Source organism: Centropristis striata, chromosome 5 (genome assembly GCF_030273125.1).
Source record: "Centropristis striata isolate RG_2023a ecotype Rhode Island chromosome 5, C.striata_1.0, whole genome shotgun sequence".
Taxonomy (NCBI): Eukaryota; Metazoa; Chordata; class Actinopteri; order Perciformes; family Serranidae; genus Centropristis; species Centropristis striata.
This window is the reverse complement of record NC_081521.1, coordinates 17,080,794-17,107,523: the sequence shown is the minus strand read 5'-3', so window position 1 is coordinate 17,107,523 and position 26,730 is coordinate 17,080,794. Positions and strand designations below refer to the sequence as shown.

General features: G+C 36.1%; 1 protein-coding gene across 1 annotated transcript; it reads left to right on the top strand.

Moving 5' to 3' along the window:
• Positions 1–194: 194 nt before the first annotated feature.
• srms (src-related kinase lacking C-terminal regulatory tyrosine and N-terminal myristylation sites) lies at positions 195–26,730 on the top strand. Its single transcript, XM_059333286.1, has 8 exons — positions 195–1,034; positions 7,710–7,831; positions 12,649–12,815; positions 18,594–18,741; positions 20,260–20,418; positions 22,149–22,330; positions 23,981–24,137; positions 26,154–26,730. The coding sequence occupies exons 1-8, from the start codon at positions 652–654 to the stop codon at positions 26,351–26,353; spliced, it is 1,518 nt and encodes a 505-aa protein (XP_059189269.1). The 5' UTR covers positions 195–651; the 3' UTR covers positions 26,354–26,730.

The window sequence follows — 26,730 nt, the reverse complement described above, 5'->3', positions numbered from 1 at the left end:
TTAACAAACACACTCAGCGTTTACTCAACAGTGACCTTCAGGGAGAAATGTCCCGGAGCCGGAGCGGCACACACACCCATTATTATTTAAATCTCTCTCTCTCTCTCTCTCTCTCTCTCTCACACACACACACACACACACACACACACACCCTGCTCCTCCCTCCAGCTCGCAGGTGTGTGAGCAGCAGGAGGTGTGCGGAGCGCCAAACCCAAACTTTTTGACGCGCCGTGTTTCACCTGCAGCCGTTTCTCTGCAGATAACGATGGATTAACGGTTCCTGGCTGCAGCCATGCTCACACTCTCACCATCTCGGTTCGTGTTGGGTCGAGCCGCTGCCGAGTCCTCGCGGGGGACCGATCCGACTTGGATGCCCTCCACCGCCGTTTCCGCATTCCCGCAGCCGCCGTGCGCACTGCAGGCGCGGAGCTCAGATCCATGATCTCAACAGAAAAAACCGGTTCCTCCGGCTAATCTACCCAACTACTGCTGGCGGTGCATTATGTGTGCAGCCGGGGGAAGAGAGGGAACCCGGAGGACTGAAGGGCTGTTTGCTGTAGGCCGTCTCCCGCGGACTCACAGAGCCTGAATCGCGTCTGATCGATCGGATAAAACCCGGACTAACGCCGCCGCGCTCCTTCATGTCCCGGGATGGAGAGCTGCTGCCGCTCCTGTATGCCGTGTCTGAGCCGGCTCTGGGACTGCATATGGCCGGACTTCCGCTACCCACACGTCCCCAACAACAACAACCATGTCATCGCCAACCCTGCCGCGCAGGCGGCGGAGATCCGCACCGTGTCCGGGGACATCCGCGTCCCGTCGCCCAAGAAGCGGCCGGTGCAGCTTTACGCGGCGCTGTTCGACTTCGAGGCCCGCAGCGACGACGAGCTGACGGTGAAGGAAGGCGACAAGCTCTCGGTGATCGAAAAGCGGGGCGAGTACGTGCTGGCCAAGAAGCTGACCGGGTCCCTGGAGTCCGGACTGATCCCGGCCAACTACGTGGCTCTGCTGCAGGACGAGTTCGCCAAACACAAGTGAGTCTTTCAAACCTCTTCCTCTGTTTGTCCTGAACAGCTTCTGTCTCTGTTTCACCTGATCTGATGCTGCTGCTCTTTAATCTGATGGAATGTGTCAAAAACATCTTTAAATCCGCCAAAATGTTACATAAACACACTGAAGAGATTTAAAATGGACTGAGGTTTAAATAATTCACATGAGATGAAGATAAATCCTCCCTGAGACATTTTGAGATCAGAGCTCACGGAGTTTCACCTCCCGGCTGTAAAAACACATTAAAGTGTTTTACATCAAAATGTCATTATGAAATAATTCATTCAACTCCCAAAAAATCACACAAGCTGAATGTGATCTCAGTGTCGGATATGAACAAGAATCTTTTAGAAAAATGTTGTAATTTGACCTGATGGGACGTTTAAAGTCATTCTTCATAGATTTATATGGGTATATTCAATCAGATCAGCTATTTGGGGACCAAAAGTTTCAAACAGTATCCAATTTAAGCAGCTCAGAGACAGTTTAATAACCTCAGGATGTAGAAATATCCAAATAATTTTACATTTAAAGAAGCAGCGGTGCTATATTTTCCCTCGCCAACTTTTTTTCTCCCATCATGATGACATGACAAGTTTGGCAGCGATGGATTTGTCATCTTGTCTAGTTTCATTGATGCTTGATCCATTAAAAGGTCGACAGCCGACCTCTGACCTCACCTGCTCCTCTTTATCTGTGACCCTCCCCACTGTGAGACTGTGATAAATTCAAGTACAAGATATCCTTTATTAGTGCCACAACAGGACATTTCCATTGTTACAGCATCAGAAAATTGCAGCAAAGATTTAAGAAGCATCAATAAATAACAGGAAATCGTTAACCAGGAATTTAAACCAGAATAAGTATAAAATAATTACCAATATGAACAATATGTTGATCAGTTGGTCAATAGGCAGTGTACCAACCCCATCCAGTTTCTGCAGCTCAGTCGTTCGGTTCGTCTGAATCAGTGAAATTGAAGCTTTTGGTTTGTTTTGTATTTATTCTGCTTTGCATGAATGTAAGCAGACCAAAGGAAATAAAAAGATTTGTGGAGGGGCGTGTGCGAAGGTGGAAGGCTGGAAATTTACTCAGTTTTATTTGTTATTGGTTGAAAAGTTGTTGTTTGAAAATGTAAACACCTCAACAATAAACAAAGCAACATGGAGCTGAATGCACCATGGAATACTGCTGTCGAGGTTGTTTTTTATACATCAACTCTCCAATCGTCCTCCGGTTGATCTCAAATGATTTTATAAACGTCATTGTTTTGTGACTTCATTCAGCGTCTCCTGTTTGTGTTCTTCAGCCCAGATGTTCAGCAAACATCAGTCGTCCTGTTGATCTGTGAACGTCTCACAGGTCGCAAACAATCTGCTGTATTCTGGTTCATTTCCTGTAACTGGGTCAGTTCACAGTGAATCAAACAGCACCAGGGTTCGATTGAAAACGTTAGAGTTCGTTTGGAGCTTCACAAGAGACCAAACGAACCGTAACAAGGATTTAACCACCAGAGTTCGACTGAAACTAGCTAAACTTTTGGTTGCACCTTAGGGCCTTTTAAGGACCTCAGTATGTAGAAATATTACTTAATATTTGACCTTCCTCTTCTGTTAGCTTTCTGTTACTATCCCTTATGTTAACGGGTCGGTTTTGACCCTTAAATGATCCATGAAATACACTTAAAACAATTATTTATCATCCTATTTGTTTCTTTCCTCTTGGTGACCTTGTTAGGCTTCCTTATACATTAAAAGATTAGTCTTAATATTTCTTGTGTGGCCCCCTGGAACTTTTTGAGAGCATACCACTCGATTTTGATTTTAAAAAAGGTAAAATTAACCTCAAGAGAATTATTTAAAATAATAGGTTGTTATGTTACATGACTATTACTGAGGGGTATTAGAAAACAGCTCAAATTAATGTTTTATTTTAATATTAACTATAGTAACATCTATGGTGTTATTGCTCAATTTTGACCCGTATATATTTCACTAAATATTGTTTAATAATCTTATATTATAACTGAAACAACACAAATGTTATCATTTTCGCCAGTGAATTTTATAATTTAGTGAAATTGATTTATGTTTTATTTTGTTTCAATAGAAGCTTCCTGATAAAGTCAAAAAGCCTTGATCCGATAAACAAAAGTTGTGTGGTACTTTTATGCATTTAAAACCTAAAACGAGTCAGTGGCGACCCGAACACAAGGGGAAGGTTAAAGAAACAGCAGTGCTACTTTTCACTCGACAACATGATGACATGGCCTCTGTGGTACCGATGGATTCATAGTTTCTTGTTAGAGTTGGTGGGGAAAAATTTATACAGCGTAGTGTTGCAATATATCGATATATCGATTCATGGTTGCCAAATATCAATATTTAGCGTTCCGACGGCCGTTAGTATTTTTTACGGAGGCTGTAGTGGGCTCACTGATATGAATATCCTGGAGATCCTGGTATCATGAAACTAGAAGATGTAAGGAATCTATAGGCTCCATGTGGTCAGGATATCGTGTCAGGAAGTTGGAATAACGATGCGAAGTTCTGCTTTTTTTTATGTTTCATGGTGATTTTCAAAGCAGTCGTGTGACCTCTGATCTCATGCCATCTCAATGAAAACAGGCTCTCTGGTTCCCATAGGTCTCCTCTTTAAACACATGGCTGCATCCCAATTCAGAACTTCTTATTTCACACAAAATGCAGTTAAACAGTTAAATCTCAATATATTGTATCAATACTCACCATGTCGCACAATGATTAAAATCACAATAATATTGTATCGTGACTCAAGTATCAGGATGAAACCGTATTGTGGGGCCGATACACTGATTCACACCTCTACTTCTTATGAATCTTTATTTTCTGCTCTGTGGAGATTCTTCGCCATGTTCAGCTTCGTCTGTCCTACCTGGTGCATCTTGCATTTTGTCTTGCAATCACCTCTCCGCTCTGTTCATCTTCTTTATCTCTCTGAGCTCCAGCTTTTCAGCCTCTGATTTCTGGTGAAGAATGTTGACTTCACTGGTCAGGCTGCAGTTCCTTTTTCCACAGAGAACGACGGCTTCCACCTATTCTGATACTTTGAAAGTTTTTAGAACTGAATGATGGAGTATACGTTGGCTGTTTTAGTGCTCAGTTATGTCTCATACGTTTTTGTTGTTGCAATTTTTGGGTTGATGTAATTTGTTACTCTGATTTGGTGCTAAATTTTACAATTTTTTACCACTCGAAAATGGATAAAAATGGTGAAACATCCTCCACAATCCCAGATTCAGACACCAAGAGAGAAGAATCCATACTGTGATCTGGTTTCAGAAACTTTTGTAGAGTTGTGTATTTTGTGCAACTGTATGGCAGCACTTGTGTTGTGTTGCTGCTGAGAAAGCCCCTTATTGTGAATCTAGTGTCTCAGCCATCCATCCTCTGAATGCTCTAGGTCTCTAGTTTGTGGTTGTAAAGTTTCTTGAGGCTGAGATTATCCTAGAGGTCACAGCAGCTCATTTTATACACTGAGCCCAAGTTTCACTCACTAACATCATCACACATGAAGAACATTGGGCTCATTGAATCCACAAGAGTCTCAGCTTTCCAGTCAGACCCGATTTAGGCAACTCACAGACTGTTTGGGGACCCCAGGATGCACAAAGATTCACACACAAGAGGACACAACAACACATTTTACTGAATGTTAGCAGCATAAAGTGGGCATGTCTGTAAAGAGACTTGTGGTTCCTATAAAACTCATTTTTTATTCAGGTCTTGAGGTAAATTATATTTCATGCTGAAACAATACATCAATCAATTGGTAAGGCAATAAACTTTTTTTTTTTGTCAATATTTTCCTTTTTTTAATTGTACTAATATTTTCTTCAATATTATGATTTTTGTTTTATTTTAATATAATTTCTTTAAATATTATTTTTCACCATCAAACATTAAATGTCAGAATGTAAATTTACCTTAACTCCTGTAAAAAAAGAAAAAATTGTGTGAATTTATTGACAACTGTCTTTTATAACTGATCAGTTCACAAATTTACTCCTGGCTGTTTGTTTTATGTCATTTTAAATGTACTTTTTAGTTAGTTAAGTAAATTATTAATGAGAAAAACAATTTAAAGATTGATATATAATTTTTGTAATTTTCTTTCGGCAAATCTGGCAACAATCCACTGGTTTTACTGACTCAAATGTGAATCTTTTCTTGTTTTTTTGGGTTGTTTTTTTAAGTCTTATGATATCAAATCAAATATCTTTAACTTTTGGCTGGTTTGACAAAAAAGTAATTTGCTCTTTCTAATTATGCACGCTGCTAACAAGAATTTTCGTAATGAATAAATTATTCAATTATTTCTTGGATTCATGGTTTGATCCACAATATGCCTAAAATGGTTCTAAATAAATAAATTAAATTAAATATTACCATTTTGCGAATTTCAGTGTGAAACATGGATATATTTAGACAAAGAAAAAAATAAAACACTTCTTACGTGTGAGATGGAAACAGGATCCCCCCCCTTTTTATTTATTTATTTATTTATTTTTTACCATAAATTGACTTTAATGATTCATCAGAGTTGTATATTAGTCCGCTTTTGTACATTTTATTGTGACATCACAGCGTGTTAAATGTCCAGTTTACAGTTTTACGGCTGTTTGTTTCTAATCATAAACACTGAAGTTGGAGCCTCGAGGCGTCCAGTAAAGTCTGAAGTGAAACATCCTCTGAGTGTCCTGCTGCTGAAGCTAAAAGTAGCTTCAGGCTGCAGCTGCAGCTCGTTCATTATTCATCTGCAGAGTCGTCAGGTTTCACCACAGAGTCCACACATCCCGCCGTCCTCAAACACCAGTTATAATACAATATTATATTCATTCTGCATAATTAATATGTTTGCTTTTGGTACTTCAGATATATTCTGGTGCTGAGACTTTTGAGTATTTCCACTGGAGTCCGATGAGATCAATGCTGATACTGATTTCAGAGGAAAAAAATAATCAGTAAGCAATATGGTGGCTGTAATAATAATAATAATAATAATAATAATAATAATAATAATTTGTAGAATATTTTATATTGAAAAATATGGAAACTTTTAAAATGTGGATTAAGCACAGATTTTTCGCCGCTCTGCAAATGTCTCCAGATAGCTACTTTTTCTAACATAAAACTGTATTAATAATATTAATATACATTATTATTATACATTATGCAAACAATGTACTACATTTTCAGCTAATCATATAAATGTTAACTGAGAAAATAAAGGATAAATGGGAATAAAATAAACATCATTACTGTTCAGTTTCAGTCAATTGCTGAATATGAAAAAATAATTTAAAAAAAATAATTCTAAAATCTACATTTTCTGCATAATATTTTGTGTAAAAAAGTTTCCATATCAGACAGAATATGCACAGATACTGACAGAACTTTGATCGTTAATATCAGCTGATTATATCCTGATTTATCAGGTTCAGGTCAGGTTCTAGTTTCTACTCTTTGTTTCTGACTTGAACACTGTGAAGGAGTTTGTTGAGAAGTTAAAGTCCTTTAGAGATCTGTGAATGTTTCAGTGAGTCGATACAGAAACTGTCCTGTGTTTACTGAGAGTTATCAGGAGGGCGTGTCGCTCTGCAGGACGCTCAGGTTTCACCCACACAAACAACAAGCAGCTGAAGAAACGTCCTGCTGTACACAAACATTAAACTATACTGTGAGGAGAAAGTAATTTGATTAATGTTTCAGTCAGCAAAAATGTTAAACATTTTCTACAAAACACCTTTATCTGTATAAACAGTCCTTTTTACCTTTCCACCTTTAGAAAACAGTAAAAAGTCAACTGACGTCTGTAACATAAAGATAAAAAATGATCTGATAACTGTAGCAGTAAAGATAAACACTCAGTTACTAGTTTATTAGGTACATCTGCTTTAAAAGTGGCAGTTTATTACAACAGTAAGTCACAACTTTATAACTCGAAGTTTAAAGCTTTTACATCACTTCTTAAAACTTCAATAAACTTCCTTTATGTAATGCTTTCTAGCTTACTACTCTTTTTCACTTCTTTACTTTTTTTGTTCCTGCTCTGTCTTTTATTGTTTTTTCTTTTAATGCAAGAATTGTTTTAGTCCTCATGACATCATTCTGCTCTCTCTCTGTCTCTGTCAGAGCACTTTGTAAGCTGCTGTTGTTAAAAGGTGCTATATAAATAAAAATTATTATTATTATATTATATTTTTGCTAATCCTTTGCAACACAATGAAAACTGTACAAAAACATTATATTTAACCTCCTTAATACCTGTGAGATTAATGTAATGGAGTAAAATGATAAAGTTGCATGAACTGGAAATATTCTATTAAAGTCCAGACACTGCAGCAGTTTATCACTTTATGGTGTTTTATCACTTTATGGTGTTTTTCTCCTCTCTGAGCATCAGCCTGCAGAAATGTATAAAATGTGTGTGTTTATCTATATAAGTTCTGCTTTTGTGAGCATGCTTCTGCACACACAAAATACATTCTTCTCTCTGTTCCCCATTCATTCATTCATTCATTCATTCATTCATTCATTCATTTACTCCCATTAAACCCATGATTGTGTCTTTTCTCTGTCTTTATTCTTTCGTCCTCTGTCCTCTCTGTCTCGGTGCAGGTGGTACTATGGGAACATAAACCGAGTGAAAGCTGAGAAGCTGCTGCTGGCGTCCCAAAACAAAGACGGCTCCTTCCTGGTTCGCATCAGTGAGAGTCACAGTGATGAGTACACCATCTCTGGTGAGTGATCCATCAATATGTAAAATCTCTATAAATCTATAAGTCTCTATGGAATCAGCACAATCAGAACAACTCAAACATGTCTTTGTGCAGAATAATAGTTAGAATGACAGAAATCAGGAAAAAAAGTTGACTTTCTCTGATAAATTATTTTAAAGTGTCACAAATGTTGTTACAAACACAAAATGAACAAATACGACACAAAAGAGACACAACATTACCCAAAAATGACACTCACAATATGACCAAAAACAGTTTTCTCCACATATTGAACTATTCTCATGTTTTCAGCCTCTCCTGTCCTCTCTGCTCTGTGTAAACAGCCTCTCCTCTTCTGTCCTCTCCTCTCTGCTCTGTGTAAACAGCCTCTCCTCTTCTGTCCTCTCCTCTCTGCTCTGTGTAAACAGCCTCTCCTGTCCTCTCCTCTCTGCTCTGCTCTGCTCTGTGTAAACAGATTTTCAGTGAATATTTGTCATGTGACCGTTGGTCTCAGCAGAATCAATCATGTCTTCACAGTGTCTCTGAGGAGCAGAATTGAATGCTTTTAACAGGATCTGGTTAGAGCAAATGCTTCATTTTAAATGACACATTTAGAATAAAGAGATTCTGACACAAATATCAACATTTTAACAAAAGTTTTGGTCACTTTTTATAACTGAAACTTTCACAACCTATAATCCATTCAGGACTGTCTAAAAGTTAAAACTCTGACGATAAAGCCTGTTTTTACAGTTTCTTTCTACAATAAACGGTGTATTTTTGGTGATATGGTGAAATGATGGCTTCAGGCTTTTAAACGGTGATCTACTCGCTGCGTTTCTTCTTCTCCTCCTCTGTTTCTCTTCCTCTTGCTGGCCTTCTGTCTCTTCTGTCTCTGTTAATCTGCCTTCGACCTCCTCTCTCCTCCCCTCTTGCTGCAGGAGGGGACACACTGTGTCCTCAATAATTGCTGCCACTGAATCAGAGACGTGTGGCGTTACAGAGTTCTCTTTATCATCTTGATTCAAGAAATTTTGGTTGTTTGTTAAGGAATAGTTGCAGTATGTTACTCTAATGATCAGGAGCTCTGAGGTGATGGGAGGTGTATTTTTATTTTAATGAGAAACTTTATTTTTATGTTATTTTGAGAGTTTCTTACTACTTTCAGATACGAAGTCATTATTTTTTAAAGAACATAACAACATATTTTGAGGTGCCAGCTCATTATTTAAGGATCGGAAAGTAATTATTATCAGATGCATAAGAAGTGATTATTTATAGAAAGTTTCTCTCTTTAATGACCGAAAACACAGGGGGAAAAAAGCTTAATCCAGGTTTCACATTCTGGATCAAGTGTTGTGGGGCTGCAGAGACGTCTCGGCCTACAAATCATAAAAAACATTCCATGATGATTTTAAAATTTTATATATTTTACATGAAGTAGTAAAGTTTGTCCAGAAATGACAGGAAAAACATCAACAATTTATAATGCCTAAAAAAATTTAAAATCCCCTTTATACTCGGTTGATACATATTAATAATATGTCTAATAATCTGTCCAGAAATTACAGGAAAAAAATATTATGGGATGTCCAAAAATTTGAATGAAAAAAAGTCATACTATAGCATGTCGATTTTTGTCTCAAAGAATTGTCAAATGGCAGTAATGACCCTTATATGCTATAATATGTATCAACATAACATAATATGTATAAAAATGACAGAAAAACACCATATTATGGGATTTCCAAAAACTCCAAATTTTAAAATGCCTCAAAATGCTTAAAATTGTTCAGATATAGTCTGTTGATACATATTAGACCATAATATGGCCTGAAATGACAGAAAAACTTCATATTATGGGATATCCAAAAATTACCTTCTCAAAAAAAGGAATATTATAGCATGTCAATTTTAGTTAAAATGTTGAAAATTTTAGTCTAAATGATTTTAATATATCTTTCAATGTAAAACAGAAAAATTATGCAAAAGGACAATTTCCTCCAATATCACAAAAATCTAATTAATCATAATTGGATGTTTGTTCCAATGTCATAGTATTATACTCTCATCATACAAAAAGTCACAAATATGTCAGTATACTGTTGTAGTATGCCATTAAATTTTTTTTTAGTTTATTTAGCTAAAAACATTTTCTGCCTTCCTGCGGCTGATACAGTTTGTTAAATTAAAACACAACGAAGATAAATGGGCAGGGAGGCAGCTGCTGTTTATTGGATGGATGGATGGATGGATGGATAGATACTTTTATTAATTTATTATTAATGACTGATGACTGATTCAGAGATTTCTATCAACCCACAGAATGCTGCAACAACTTCTGGAACATAGTTGATCAGAAAGCCAAACATTAATGTTTTGAACCCTTACACATCTAAATATGTTTACTTTTATATTACTGATTAATTAAGTAATTTTTATCAGAGATTTATGAAGTGAACATGTCGACTCTCAGTGCTGAGCTGCATCTCTCATTAATCTTCATGTTCCAGCTTTCAGATGATGTCACCACTTCTATGTGACATGTACCTGCTATCTCCCCCTAAATATAAACCGTCCACCTCAGCTCAGAATGATAAGACGTTTAATAAAATACTTAATTTACAAACAAAGGGAAGCTTGGTATGAAAGTGTTGGTCTCTTCCTTTGGTAAAATGAGCCGTTCTTGTTTGAGATATCTGAAGAGATCTGAATATGTTACCAGCTGACATGTGCAGCAGCCAACAGAGCAAACATTTCTGTTTTGTTTTTAAATTGGAGCTTAGAAAAATAAAAGGGCTGAATAAATGAGAGCAGAGTGTTTGTTTGCAGACATCGTAGTGACCTACATTTCATCAAACGACACTTTTTTCTGAATGAGCCTGAAGCCAGGCTTTCTTTCTTTCTTTCTTTCTTTCTTTCTGTCGTCTGCTCTCTCCATCTTCTGCATCTGCATCTTTTCCTCCGTCCACCACCACTCTGTCCCTCCCTCCTCCCTTCTTCAAGGTCCTTGAGGTCCCGGGGGGAAAATGGTGCAGTTAGAAGCTCAGCGTGCTGAAATGTGCATCATCAGTTCTCTGTGAGCACATGAGAGAGGACACCTTCACTTTCAGTCTGTCTGTCAGATAAACATGGTGTCTTCTTGTTCTGTCAGCAGATCATCACATCGTTTGTGTGTTTACATGCTGCAGTCAGTGTCTGATTGAACCTTCTGCATTCAGCCACAGCTCCTGGATATTTAAAGTCTGTTAAGTCTGTCCAGAAAAGACAGAAAAACACCAACATTTAAAATGCCTAAAAAAATTTAAAAATTGCCCTTTTATAGTCTGTTGTAATTTGTATAAAAATATAAAAAAAACACCATATTATGGGATTTCCAAAAACTGAAAAAAATAATAGTATAGCATGTTGATTTTTGTCAATAAAGCACCTATTTTTTAAATGGCTACAAATGCAAAAAAAAAAAAGGCCCTATTGATGCATGTTAAAGCACAAACTATCAAAAATGACAGAAAAACACCATATTATAGGATGTCAACAATTTGAAGGAAAAAAAGAAAGTCATACTGTAGCATGTCGATTTTTGTCAAAAATGGTCAAATTTGGAAATGGCTCAAAATGCTTAAAATGGGTCTGTTTATATATACAGTAGTGTAGTCTGTCCAAAGACATCAGAAAAACACCACATTATGCAACCTGGTCTCACAGAAATCCGTGAAATAGCCACGGATTTCGCTTAACTCAAAATTCGTGGAATAGCCACGGAATCGCTCAAATTTCCGTGAAACTGACACAGATTTCGCTACAATGCAAGTTAATGACAGTCATATCCCGTGGCTATTGGTTTGTTCCAAGTCACGTGACTTTCAAGGTCCCAGCGGTCAGAACAAAAAACATGGCGGACAGTTCTCTCATTTTTAGTGAAAAATCAATATTTTGACTTAGTTTCTGCATAAAAATGGATTTTGATCACATTTCAAGCGAGAAATATATGTTTTATTTGTCACGTGACGTGTCAGTTTCACGGAAATTTGAGCGATTCCGTGGCTATTCCACGGATTTTGAGTTAAGCGAAATCTGTGGCTATTTCACGGATTTCTGTGAGACCATGTTGCATTATGTGATGTCAAAAATTTTAAGGAAAAAAAAGTCATAATTTTCAAGAAAAAGTCATACAATTTTAAAATGCCCCGAAATGCTCAGAATAGTGTTATTTTACTCTGTTGATACATATGGTTGTATATTTTCTCCAAAGACACCAGAAAAACACCACAGTATGGAATGTCAATAATTTGAAGGAAAAAAACTAATCTTATAGCATGTCGATTTGCTCACATTTATTCTGTCGTGTAAACGCTGATGTGTCCCCGACAAGAAGTAACAGGAAAACACAAGTCATCACTGCAGAGAGGAGCCGAGAAGTGAGACCAGATGATTCAGTCCAAAGAAAACTTGTCAACTCGTATCAGAATCTTGCTGTTAACGAGGGCGTCGTTAACAAGACACCAGCGGCTCCTGTTGTTGTTGTTTTGTGACATAATAAATGTGCAAAGAATAAGATGTAGCTGAATGCAAAACACAGAAAATGACAAGTGTGATATGTGAAGTTTCATTTATTGGACGTCTCAGTTTTATTAAAGTTTAATTTCACATATTTAATCATAATAACCTGCTGTCCTTTTCAGAATAAAGCACCATTGTGTTTTCAAACAAACATTTTGTGGTTGTGACACAGAAATGAACTGATTAAAAACAAACAGACTTAAACATACAGGAATCAGAGAAATGAATCGGTCGATGTTTCTGTGAGCTCAGTCTGACTCGTTTCTCTCCTGCAGCGCGGAGCGAGGGGAAGGTGTACCACTTCAGGATCCAGCGCTCCTCCATCGGGGCGTACTTCGTCTCCGATAAGATTTCCTTCGCCACGCTGGGAGAGCTGATCTCCTACTACCAGAAGAGTCCTCGCAGCCTGGGCGTGCTGCTGGTGGAGCCCTGCGCCCAGCAGGTAGGACACGCTGAAAACATGTTCTAAACTAATGTTCACTTACTGTACAAGAACATACGACAGTACGATGACACGCTATATAATGTTATACCATGCTATGCATGTTATGAAAATGTCATAGTATTGGCTGCTTTAAAACATGTCACTGTATACTAAGCTCTGAAATGTGTCATAACATTTCACAAAAATGTCCTGGTAAAGTATGCTGTGAAAATACATACCTGCCATGCCCAAAAATGTTAAAAATGGCCCTATTACGGTCTGTTGATACTTGATTTATTGGTTTTCAGGTTGTACATATAACAGTTCAGAGATACATGATCACAAAACATGAACATAAAATAGTCACAGTAACACATGACGAGCCTAGACCCCAGATTATAGGATGTTCAAAAATGACCTGCTCGAAAAAAAAGTCATACTATAGCATGTCGATTTTTGTCAAAAATGGTGACATTTTAAAATGCCTCAAAATGCTTTAAATGGTATAGTCAATTGATGCATATTAGAGCATAATATGGACAGAAATGACAGAAAAACTCCATATTATGGGATGTCCAAAATGTGAAAAGAACTCATACTAGTATGTAACAGAAACCATGATCACATTTGTTGTGTCTTTATAGTCTCCCTCCACCAAGGCTCATTAAGTGTTAATCATTCAAGTAAGATTAACAAAATAAATACAAATAAATGTACTGGTAACATATAACATTATAAAATAGAATAGTGACTATGTTAAAGGTACCCTTTATCTGCAGAAAGATTTAAGAGATTTAAAGCATATTGCAGTTAAATGCACATTTATAATAAGAACTAATAAATAAAATGTAATATGAAGAAGGCGTCCCTGGACTGGTGGTGTGGTACCAGATGCATCCTGGTGCTCCTGCAGAGATTAGAGAGTGTCCTGGAGAAATCAGAGAAAAACACCATATTATGGGATGTCCAAAAATGACCTCATCACAAAAGTCATAGTATAGCATGTCGATTTTTGTCAAAAACGGTCAAAATTTAAAATGGGTCAATTAAAGTCTGTTGATACATTTAGTAGTATAGTTTATTCAGAAATAGCGGGGAAAAAAACTGAATTTTATGGGATGTCCAAAAAGGACCCTCTCTAAAAAAAAAAGTCATACTATAATAGCATGTCCATTTTTGTTGAAAATGGTCACATTTTAAAATGGGTCAATTATACGGCCAGAAATAGTGATATAGTTTGTTGTCCAAAAGACAGAAATGTCACAGTTTAGTACAAAAGTTTAAAAAAACAAACATTGAACAGTTGGTCAGGTAATAATGTGTCGTGGTGAATGAGTTTTTACTCTCATGCACAAACTGGTTGTGATTCAGTCTGTCATCATGTCTAACTGACTCTTTTGCTCGACGTCAACACATCGGCAGATATTTATAACCTGAATTAAAACGATAACCTTCATGTTGGCGATCAAACGCTGCAGAAACTCAACTCAGCCTCTTTCTGTCATAAGGCTGCAGGAGAAAATGCTGCTGCTTCAAAAATCTGTGAACAAGAGCAAAGAGGAAGCAATGTTACTGAATGATATCAAGGATATTTTACTTTTTATAATGTCAGCAGCTTGTATTAATATCAGTTCATTGCTTTTATATTTCTCTTTACACTAACAACACATGCAGGTGAAGTCAAGCCACAATCTGCTGAACACAGATCAGGTTTTGAAGTATTTCAGCAGCAGTGGTGACTTCTAACAGCAGCTCCCACTGCTGCTGATCATTCAGGAGATAAAAGTCACATTTCAGGCAGCGGACGCTCCAGTTTTTAATCCAGAATGTTCCAGTATCTCTGTTAATTTGAGCTGCTTTTGTCTCTGCAACAAAGACCCTGAACTCCTCTCCATTGTGTCTCTGCAGCAGGGACCTAATGAGTGCCGTCTGATGCATTAATTAATACCGAGAGGCAAACATATTTGGAGTGTAATTAGGCAGAGAATAAAATATTTGGAACAGTTTTTTTTGTATCATAACGTCACGTGGCAGAGCTGTAATTACATGCACTATCTCTGCACTGCAGCTTATATTAAAGCTGCAGCGAGCTGTATTCTTTATTCATGGCTCATCAGTTTGAGGCCGGTGGGAGACAGCAGAGCTCACCGAGGTCTCTCAGTATCTGGAGACGTCTCACTGCAAACGGAGGAACCTGCATCACCTGACAGACTCTCGCTCCTCTGACAGTCGCAGCAAAAACACACAGAGACGTTTCAGGAAAGAGGAATGTGAGGAACCATTTAGACGAGTAGGAGATGTTTGCATCGAGCTGCAGCTGGATAGAAAGTGTTTAAATACAGTATTTCTTCAGATCAGACGCCACTCAGTGACTCCTGCTCTTCTCTTTCCCTTCCAGCTGTGAGTCTGAGGCCACGGACACACTGAGGCGGAAACACACACATGAACATACACATTTAATACACAAAACACTTCTGCAACATTCTCTCACACGAGAACCAAATAGGCAGTGAATGAAAACACTTTTACATTTGTTTTGTCTTAATTTTTCCATTTCATTTTTGTTGAATGATTTTTTTTTACTTAATTATATTTATAAGTGTTTATACATTTTAATAATTTAATCTATTAATTGTATGTAAGAAGGGTTGCAAATAGGTGAAAAATGTTCGATACATTTCCGATAAATTTTCAGAAACTTTTCATGGGAATTAACTGGAAATTGGGGGTAACTTTACCAAACTGTATCATATCCAGACATAAATGTAAACATTTTGTTTTGTCATAAGGGGTGGAAAACTTCCGCTAAATTTCCAGAAACTTTCCACGGGAAGTTAAGCTAGGGAATTTTGGAAATATTGAAAAATGGGAATTATGGGAAGTTATGGCAATTGAGTGGTGGTAATTTATACAAACTGTGTCATATTTCAACATAGACATTTTGTTTTGTCAGCAGACATCCTGTAAAATAATACAATTTAAAAGCATTTCAACAGATTTATTTGTTAGTATAATTGAAATCAGAAGTTTTAATTATTTTATTGAACAACTAAAACATTAGACATTTATCACAATCAAAATTTAAGTAAAAATTGTATTTAATTCCCATAAATTCCTGTTATTTCCCATGATAGTTGTCCAACTTTGAAAGTTCCCATTATTTTGTAACCATATATGTAAGTATTGATTTGTATTTGTGCCATTTTGCATTTCATGATTCTGCTGCAGTTTTCAAACTGATTAGTATGGGCCTCATGCAAGAACATTTTATGAATTATATGGATCTTTCAAACTCAAAATCACTTCAAAGTAATGAAATATACTTTACATTAGTGGAAAACTGCACACAAGTCCAAAGAGCTTCATTGGTAATTGACCAGCTGACTGACTGTCAAATTTTAAAATGCCTCAAAATGCTTAAAATGGCTCAACTATAGTCTGTTGATACATGTGGTTAGTTTGTCCAGAAATAGCGGGGAAAAAACACCTTATTATGGGATGTCCAAAAATGACCTCCTTGAAAAAAAAGTCTTGGTTCAAAAAATTGTCAAATTTTAAAATGCATAAAATTCTTATAATGCCTTTATTATAGTCTTTTGCTACATATTAGAGCATAATATGACAGAACAACACCATAATGACCCCTTCAAAAAGTCATACTATATCATGTTGATTTTTGTCAAAAATTGTCAAATTTTACAAGTAAACCAACCAAGTACCAAGAAGACCAATGCACAAGAAAAATAAAGATATAGGGAAAAAACAAAAAAACAACACAAGACAGGAAGCACTTATGAGAGAAGTTATAGTACAACCAAGTGAAATAAAAACAATTAAAACATGTTCCTACATAAATGCAATGAGATAAGGTGATAAAATAACCTAAATATTGTCTATAATTAAAACTGAAAATGAGAAAAAATTATGCATGGATCACTTGTAAAAGCCACCTAAGAATAAATCTGTTTGTCTGAGTGGTTCTTGCATGAGGCCTTTGTCTTTTTCAGAGTAAGGAGAAAGAAAAGTAATAATTTGTGCATGTAAATCTTCCAATCTTCATTGGTTACAATGAAGAGCTGAAAATGCAAAATTAACAAGAGATACGACATCTCTTCATGACTCCCACTAAGTTTTGAGCAGCTCTTCTCCTCACGCCTGCCAACATGTTTTTATTTTCAGTTTTTAAATCTTGAAATAAGCTAATTTCTTGTGTTTTCTTTCATTTATAAACGACTCATCGTCTTTCTGCAGCTTCAGTCTCATTAAAACACAAGAATAAATCTGCTTTTACAAAATGAAACACATTTAGATTTAAACGCTTCGTCAGCTAAATGTTTTCCCAGTAAAAAAGACTCATTAATGACACATTCAATCACTTTTTATTGACCTGGCACAACATCCTGTTGTTGTAATTACACAGCCAATAAACACTGATAAAGTAAGGTCTGATGTTAGTGTTCGGGGTCTAAAAGCAGATTTATCCTGCTGTTTTAACGCCTCATCAACCGCCTAACTGACTGTGAGTGTTTAACATTTGTCAAACTTAAAGCCATTAGTGAGATTATGTCGTCATGCACCATTATAAACGAAGTCAGACAACGTTGTAATGAAGTGGAAACTATCTGCCTGACCTTTCCGTTGCTTAAATGGAGTTTGAATAATTTTTCAGGGTTTTCTCTATAAATGTCCTTTTTATTTCAGTTTGTTTTCTTTTTGTTTTTATTTAGTGTCCCAACTATTAAACTATTTGTTGTGTACATTATTAATTATTTATCCTTTTTGTGAAATCAAAGTGTCTTTAGTGAGTTTATATGTGAACAATGGCTGATTTTTCAATTTTATTTATTATTCATGTTTTTGTTTTTTAACCAATCATTTCATTGATCTGTTCATTTCATTTCACTTTATGTTGATTAAAGCACTTGATCATCAACATGTTTCGTTTGTAGCAGCTGATGTTTCTGGTCATAAATAAAGTTTTGCTTTTTATTCAGCCTGTTGCTCATTTATTTTATTCACTCATTCATTTAATTCACCTCATTGCTGATCTGCCAACAAAGGGGAAACTGTATCTGTCTGCAACTGTGTCCATACTGGAAAAAAAGAACAAGCAAAATAGTGGGATTGTAAAATTGTTTTAAATTGACAAGAAGATAAAGAAATAAAGGTGGAGAAAAAGATTCACTACATATTTCAAGATTTTATCATCATGATCCAGGTTTTTTTTTTAATTAAATATTTTTCTTCAAGGAGAATCTGTTCTAATTACATAGAGATGCCATTTTTGAAAAAATCTTTTTTTCTTAAATTTCATTTATTTTTAATCAATTTTTATTTATGTATGTTTTTCTTTATGTTTTTATTTGAATTGTCTGTTTTTTTATGTATATGGAGGGATTTTAAATATCTGTAATTTCTGAAATAAATAAAATAAATATACTTTAAAAAAAATTAGAAAATAATTATTTTGAAAAGGAAATTTCGACTCAAGCATTTTGACGATTATTTGTTTATTTTCTTGTGGTCTTTTTCTGTTGGGTCTTCTGTGAACAACAAACAAACAACCAGCATTAAAGAGAATATTTATAATGTCAGAAAACCAACAATCAGTGAGTCAAAGTGTCCAGAAAAAATTATTTAATGAGACCTAGTTTACTGTGATTTGGTCGCTGTGTATGTAAAATACAGAATGCATCAGGATGCACTTGATGCTCAGCGTTTGTGCTGTGCAGCCTCGTCTTGTTCTAACAGTGCTGAGGTAAAGTTGTGTGGACTCACCCTGTCGTCTCTGTGCAGCGGGAGCTGTTCGACATGGAGCCGTGGGAGAGGCCTCGAGAGGAGTTCAGGCTGCACAAGAAGCTGGGAGAGGGACACTTTGGAGAGGTGTGGGAGGCTCTGTGGACCACAGAGAATAGGAAAGTTGCCATCAAGACGCTGAAGCAAGGTACGAATGAAGGCAGATACTGGCTAGTTTTTATTTAAACCAATGGACACAGAGTTGGGGGTTGTAGGTAGTAGATTTTAAGGGAGAGACAGCAGGTCAACAGTAGATGTCACATAGAAGTGTTCATCATCTGAAAGCTGGAACTGGAAGATTAATCTGAGATGCAGCTCAGCACAGAGCCAACATGTTCTGCTCATAAATATGTGTGTAAATTATGTTTCATAAGTTGTTGCAGCAATTTTTGAGCATTTAGTTCTAAATTTGACCATTTTTACTGGTAGAGAATCGTTAAAAATGTTTAAAATCCCTCTAGAATCACACATTCAGATACCAAGACCTTTGGTGCATGAGAGAAAAACCTGTGATTTGGTTTAAGAAACTTTTGACGTTGAGTAGATTTGTGTATTTTGTGTGATTGTATGGCAGCACTTGTGTTGTGTTGCTGCTGAGAAAGCCCCTTATTGTGAATCTAGTGTCTCAGCCCTCCATCCTCTGAATGCTCTAGGTCTCTAGATTGTGGTTATAAAGTTTCATGAGGCTGTGATTATCCTAGAGGTCACAGCAGCTCATTTTATCCACTGAGCTCAAGTTTCACTCACTAACATCATCACACATGAAGAACATTGGGCTAATTGAATCCACAAGAATCTCAGCTTTCCAGTCAGACCCGATTTAGGCAACTCACAGACTGTTTAGGGACCCAAGGGTGCCCAAATATTCATATGCAATAACCAAAAATATCGCATTTTACTGCAGGAGAAACACTGCATGGGTTCTGCCCCAAACAGTATCTGATAAAGTGCATAAAGTGGGCATGTCACATCTAAAAACAACCCAAATATTCAATAACTTATCAGATGAAACAGAGAAAAGATGCCAGGGTTCCAACACAGATTTGTGTCTTGTTTCTCCATATTTATGCAGCTCACAGACTGTTTAGGGACCCCATTGTGCATTAATATTCACATACAATAGGACAAAATATAGAAAAACTAGCATAAAGGGGGCATGTCAGTTTTTCCTTTGCTAAAATTTAGTTTGTTGAATCCACAATAGTCTCAGCTTTCCAGTCATACACAATTTATGCAACTCACAGACTGTATGGAATAGGCAAAAATAAGACATTTTACTGCAGAAGAAAGCAAATTTTTTGCCTCAAACTGCATGTGATTTGCAAGAGGAGGTTGGTACCTATAATGCCTGTTTTTTGTTTGTTTTCCTCACTAAAAATAGCTTAACTTTGAAGCGTTATTTTACCATTTACCATTTGTTTAACTCTTATTTGCTACTATTGCTGTAATTATAGCATATAATCTGTATATATAATTTGAAAACTGTGAAATCTGTGAAGCAGTTTTAGCTACACAAACCTGTTTTAAAGGCGTTTTTTAAATTAAGTTTGATTGATTAACTGATATACACGAGGCTGATCCCACGGTAGCAGCTTAAACAAAAGGGACACCCGTGATAATGAAATAAAGTCCAACTTGACTGATTTTGGTGCGTCTCCTCCTGCAGAGGACACGAAGCAGGACGAGTTTGTGAAGGAGGTTCAGGCGCTGAAGAGCCTCCACCACCCAAAGCTGATCCAGCTGCTGGCCATGTGCTCCAGAGGGGAGCCCGTCTACATCGTGACTGAGCTCATGAGCAAAGGAAGCCTCAAGTCCTACCTGGCCTGTGAGTGCTCCCTCTCGCTCTCTCTCAGTTCCTCTAAACGTGCCATTTCCTGTTTCTAAACTCCTGAGACTCCACTGTTGCTGTAATAATTTGCATTTCTTGCTGTTGGAGAGTTTCAGCCCTTACCTCAGATTTTCCTCTTTTTTTTTCTTCTTTGAAAGCCCTGTGAAGCCGTATTTAGGCCAAGTGACAGTTAAGTCTCTCCCCCTCTTAAATCCAAAGCAAATGGAATTATAATCTGTGTTCTGGCAGCTCCACTCAGCACAGAAATATTGTTGTGACATTTAACAAAAGGCTCTGATCACAGCGAGTCTCAGAGAGTCTCAGTAGCAGAGTGTGAGGCTTTGACTCAGATCTGTCTCTTACTCCAGCAGCTGCTTTTATTCTTCATGCTGCGTGTCAGGATGGCTCTTATCTGCTTCAGGGCTGCAGGAACTCTTCCACTGAAATCCTCCAACAGCTCAGAGAAAAACTCATTCATTTAAAATCTGTTTACATGCAGCATTACTCTGCTCTGTACTCTGCAAACAAAATCATTTTCAACCAACTAGACAAAAAGTATGGCACTATAAATACTTTACTTTATCCTTTCCTCTTTTTTTTACAAAATTATTATTATTATTTTTCCTTTACTTTGACATTTTTTTAACCTATTTTTTTACACTATACCTTCTATTTTTTCTTTCTTTTATTTAATTTGTACTAGTTTAATTAAAAAAAACTATTTATTCATGAAACCATTATTATTTTGTTCTTTATTGTGCATTACTTTCATTTATTTTTTATTTTTTAAAAGGATATTTTAGAAATTTTATTTTTATTCTTTATACTTATTTTTTTACTGTAAAAATATATTTTTGTAGCATTTTTCTTTACTTTTTAAAACTGTTTAAAATGAATTACTTATTTAATATTTTACTTAATTTAATTACACTATTGCTTTCTTTTATATTTATTATTATGATTATTACTATTATTTGGTTGTTGTTTTGTTATATTTTAATTACTTATTTACTTATTATTTTACTTAATGTATTAAGATTATTAAGTTATTAATTAAATTAACAGTTAACACTATCAATGTTTTCTTTTCTTTTTTATTTATTAAATTGCTTTTATTATTATGTAGCGTATTACTTTCATAACCCCCCCTACTCTTCAAATATTAAATAATTTATAATTTATTACTATCTAATACTAACTATACATATAATTTAACCATTTTACCTTTTAGAAAAAGTATGGAATTTTTAATATTTTCTTTAATTATTTTTTCTTTTATATTTCCTTTCCTTAAACGCTTTATAGTTTTTATTTGTTTTACTTCTATTATATCTTTTACAATTACTTATTAAGTTATTATTTTGCTTTATTAATTAAGCCTTTATTACTTAAAATTTAAAATTACTTAATTTTACATCCTCTATTAAAAAAACACTATAAATAATATTTACTAACTCATAAATGTGGACTTAATGTGACGTTTGAGAACAAAAAAACACTTTTCTACAAAAGACTTTTTACATTATTGTTCTGGTTATCAAAAATAAATCCATGCTGTTCATAGGTTTAGCTGACAGTGTGTGTCTGTGTCTGTGTGTGTGTGTGTGTGTGTGTGTGTGTGTGTGTGTGTGTGTGTGTGTGTGTGTCTGTGTGTCTGTGTGTCTGTGTGTGTGTGTGTGTGTGTGTGTGTGTGTGTGCGTGTGTGTCTGTGTCTGTGTGTGTCCCAGCTGCTGAAGGCCAGGTGCTGACATCAGCTCATCTGATCTACATGGGCAGTCAGATCGCAGAGGGCATGGCGTACCTGGAGGACAGGAACATCGTCCACAGGGACCTGGCTGCCAGGAACGTCCTGGTGGGGGACGACCTCGTCTGCAAGGTGGCCGACTTCGGCCTGGCCCGGATCATCAAGGTACGCTGCTGTATGTGTGTGTGTGCGTGCGTGTGTGTAAGAGAGGTGAACACACATGTAAGTAAGAGACATCTCATCTGTCAGAAACCATTTTCTTATTTTAGAACAACACTAATTCTTTATCCGTGTTGGTTTTAAATATGCATCGTGTGCTCTATTGTTCGTGTGTAAACTCATGTATTCTTAATGTTTCACTCTGTCTGTTTCTGCATAATTCACTGTGTGTAACAATACCAGAAAATCTTTACTCATATAGACATACAAAAAATTTAGATAAAGCTTCTGTGTGTAATATTTAAACATCATTACTGCATAACTTGAGAGACAATATTATTTACTGTAAATAAATCTGCTGGTTTTTACCGTGTGAACAAATCTTGCAGTCCAGAGCAGGAACAGGTTTTGTTTAGCGATAAATAAACTCTTTAAATCCAGTTTTACTCCTTTAACTGTTTGAATATATAGATATACTTGCTGATATTAACCTATCAAAGGCCTGTCAGTATCGATGCATAAGCTGTCTGATGTGTCGTTATGAAAACTTTTTTTACACAATATATAATGCAGAAAATGTTGCTTGGCACATTTTTATTAATATTCAGCAATGGACTGAAACTTAACAGTAATGATGTTTAGTTATCTTTTTTTTTAATTCTTATTCTTTATTTCTTAGTGATCATTTATAGAATTGGCTGACAGTGTAACATTGTTTGTATAATATATATTAAAGTTTTTCTTTTAAATAAAGTTTTACATTTGAGAAAGTAGCTCTCTGGGTAAATTTACAGATTGGTAAAAAATCGGCGCACAATCACTCTCAAAAATCCCATATCGGTCGGGCTCTAATTAATTCATAATGAATTTAAGGTTGATAAATATGTATGCAGTATAAAGAAATATATGGAAAATATTCAATAAAGATAATGTTAGTTTTTCCTAATTTTTAAAAAAATATAAATTTTGATTGTTCAAAAAAAAAAACGTTTCCAAATTTCTACTATAAGATACGTGTCAAAACTAAACTCTGAGCGATATGCGATTTCTGAGATCAATGCTGATACTGATTTTAGAGGGAAAATTCATCAATTCATAACCGATATGGCGGCCGATAGTCATTTTCTTAGCTGGAATGAAAAAATACCTTTTTTATGTTGATTTTGCAGCGATTTTTCTCAAATAAAAAAATGTATTAATAATATGTAACATTATTATACATTATCAGCCAATTCTATAAATGACTACTGAGAGAATAAAGAATAAATATGAATAAAATGAATAGCTAATTAAACATCATTACTGTTCAGTTTCAGTCAATTGCTGAATATTTAAAAAAATAAATAAAACATTTCTAAATCACGCCAAGCAACGTTTTCTCTATTATATATTGTGTAAAAAAGTTTCAATAACAGCACTTATCAGACAGCTTATACACCGATACTGATTAGCCTTTAATAGTTTAATATCAGCCAATAATATCTGTCAACAGATTTATCTGTCTCGCTCTAGTCCAAACCAGATTCTTAGACCAATCAGAAAAAATCTTGTGGCATTTCTCCTTATCATATTTTGGGCAACATATTGGTTGAAGCACACAAGGTTCCACGGTGCACTGTTAAAGTGACAGTACATATATCTTGTGTCTCTCTACAGGACAGTGTTTATACAGCCAGTCGAAACACAAAGATCCCGGTGAGATGGACGGCTCCCGAAGCTGCGATCTACCAGCGTTTCTCTGTGAAATCAGACGTCTGGTCGTTCGGCGTGCTGCTGTACGAGATGATGTCACGCGGCAAGATGCCTTATGAAGGTACGGTTCTCACTGACAGCTATATAAACTCCTGAACTTTGACTCCCATGTTTTAATGTGTTTATTAATCAGTGGAAAAGTATTACAAATATGCACAACTCTCCCACTTACACAATGCACTCATGAGTGGTAAAACACAAAGGAGCCACTGGGTGTGAAGAGGAGTGTTAATAACCAGTGTGTGGTTACACCCTGCAGCTTATTATGTGCTGTCATTGAGAAGATTACTGTTAGAGAATAATGTCACTGGAGAATACAGTTTAAATAACCTGTTGTTATCCAAAAAGCATGAGAAAAGTTTTAAAATATCCTTTATTTGACTAATTATCAGCAAATCCCATGAGAGAGTATTCATGTGTTCACACTAATATTATATATGGGTGATATTTGCATCATTTTTGAATTCACACAAGTTGAAAATGTTTAACTACACCAAGTAATCTGTCAGCATTTACATTCTTCTCCGATCAAACCAAACTGCATACAGAAAACAGGCTTTTTAAAAGTTGTTTGCTGCTGCTTGTTCTGCATCCTTTTGATCCATTTATTGCAAGATCTGTTAATTTGGGGTATACACCACTGTAGTAGCATCGTTTACACACAATTCCTGGAGATGGTGATGATATTCACCTAGCTGTGTGCACCTCAGGATGATTTTATCAAGATAAATACACAACAGTTTTTATTTATTTTGGCCACTGCGTTGGTATAGGCATGGGTGATCATCTGATTGTTATTAGTGATCGCGATAAATTTCAGGTGGATTACCTTGATCAGCTGTGAGCATATTTACTCAATCAAACATGTCGGAAATGACAACAGCCAATCAGAGTCGACCTTTTCCTGCTCCACTAAACGCGGAGCTGAGGGCAGAGAAATAGATGTCATCCATGACTTGGAGCAATAAACTAGGGAGGAACAGGTGAATGTTGGGAAAGAGCAAATTACAATCTATCTGCCGCTGTATCGAGAGGAAACTAACATTCACAGCACGGCACTTCACACACAGGTGTGGTGCATTCAATAGCGCCGGAACGGCTATGGTTCATTCAAGAGCATAGGATATGTCCTATGCTCTTGAATGCACCATAGCTGAAAACTTACAGAGAAACAAGTTATTACTGAATGGAACTCAGTTAAGCATTTAATTTGCTGCGTTATTTACTTCGTATGTAAATAAAATATTGAACTAATCTCTAGTTTCTTTAGTTTTCAGTACAGATGCTTTTTAAAGTAAGCATCTGAACTTTAAAACTTAAAAAAAAATTTCGACAATCATCGAGATTGGACTATTTGAAAAAATATATCGTGATCATTTTCTTTTGCCATATCGCCCAGCCCTATATTGGTTTCTACACCTGTGTGTCTCATGCAAGTAACGCAAATAAACACAAATTATCTTGCGGTCAAATTTGCTTGAGTAATCCAACGTGAAAATTTGCTTCGTGGTTGTTTGAAAATGCATCATAGATATATAATTTGTATAGATTTTAAAGGGGTAAAACATTTCTTTAAAACAGCTGGGCACTTCAGCAAACGTTACTCAAACAGAAAGAAATTGTGCACTTGTTGGGGACTATTTTCAGGGGCGGATTAATCCACATTTGCTGCTCTGGTGCAAAGGTCCTTAATCTTTTTTCAGCCACGTTTTCTTAACAAGATGGTGAATATACAGGGGAATTATTTGATGAACAACACAAGAGAAATGTATTAAATATTTCAGAATCTGAGAGTAGGTTTTGGTCTTTTCATGTGTCACAAGATAAATATTGAGAAACATTAGTCTTATCAAGTACTTCTTTTTTTTTTTACTTTAACATGCACTTTCCAAGATAACTGAATATCTTGATTCATTATGTTGCGAGCTGCCTTTACCTTGCAGCAGTTCCTGATGTTATCACAGCTGTGGTTTCTGACTCTCTGCATGCTGGAAGATGCCTGCAATAAAAACAGATTAAGAAATTAGTGAAAATCTTCCAAATCTTATGTTTTTATATCTCTCCCTTCTCTTTTTAGGAAAAAGCAACAAAGAGGTGTTGGATCTGCTGTCGTCTGGGTTTCGGCTGCCCTGTCCAACACGCTGTCCACAGAATATTTATCGCATCATGATGGACTGCTGGGCCGCCGAGCCATCCAAGAGACCCTCCTTCCACGCTCTGCACAGCCAGCTGGACACAATTTACGCCAGGATATATTTCAAGACTATAGAGGTATAGGAAGAGGAGCAGGATGGACTGCAAATGTGAAGGAAGGAAGGAAACGGGGGCGAGAAATTTCAAGGAATATTCTCCTCCCAAACCACATCCACAACAGGGTATATGTACTTTAAAAACACCGAGCAGTGAAGGACAGAGGGAGGAGAGCATCAGAAATGTTCAGGATGGAGAAGATGCTCACCAAATCAAAGAAGAAAAATGACAATTATTTCACTTTTTTTCTCTCTCGGACAAAAAGTAAAAGACTGAAATCAGCCTGAGAAAAGTGTGTAAATACACAAACTGAACACTGAAACCCTCAGCACATTCACGGAACCAACTGTTTTTAATTTTATACCCTTTTTGTGTTTTATAAATGATATTTTATTACTTCTGTA

Excerpts from the sequence above, each read along its gene's own strand:
- srms (XM_059333286.1), top strand. The coding sequence starts at position 652 with ATGGAGAGCTGCTGCCGCTCCTGTATGCCGTGTCTGAGCCGGCTCTGG. Across the intron at positions 1,035-7,709 it reads GACGAGTTCGCCAAACACAA|GTGGTACTATGGGAACATAA; the intron begins GTGAGTCTTTCA and ends GTCTCGGTGCAG. Across the intron at positions 7,832-12,648 it reads TGATGAGTACACCATCTCTG|CGCGGAGCGAGGGGAAGGTG; the intron begins GTGAGTGATCCA and ends TCTCTCCTGCAG.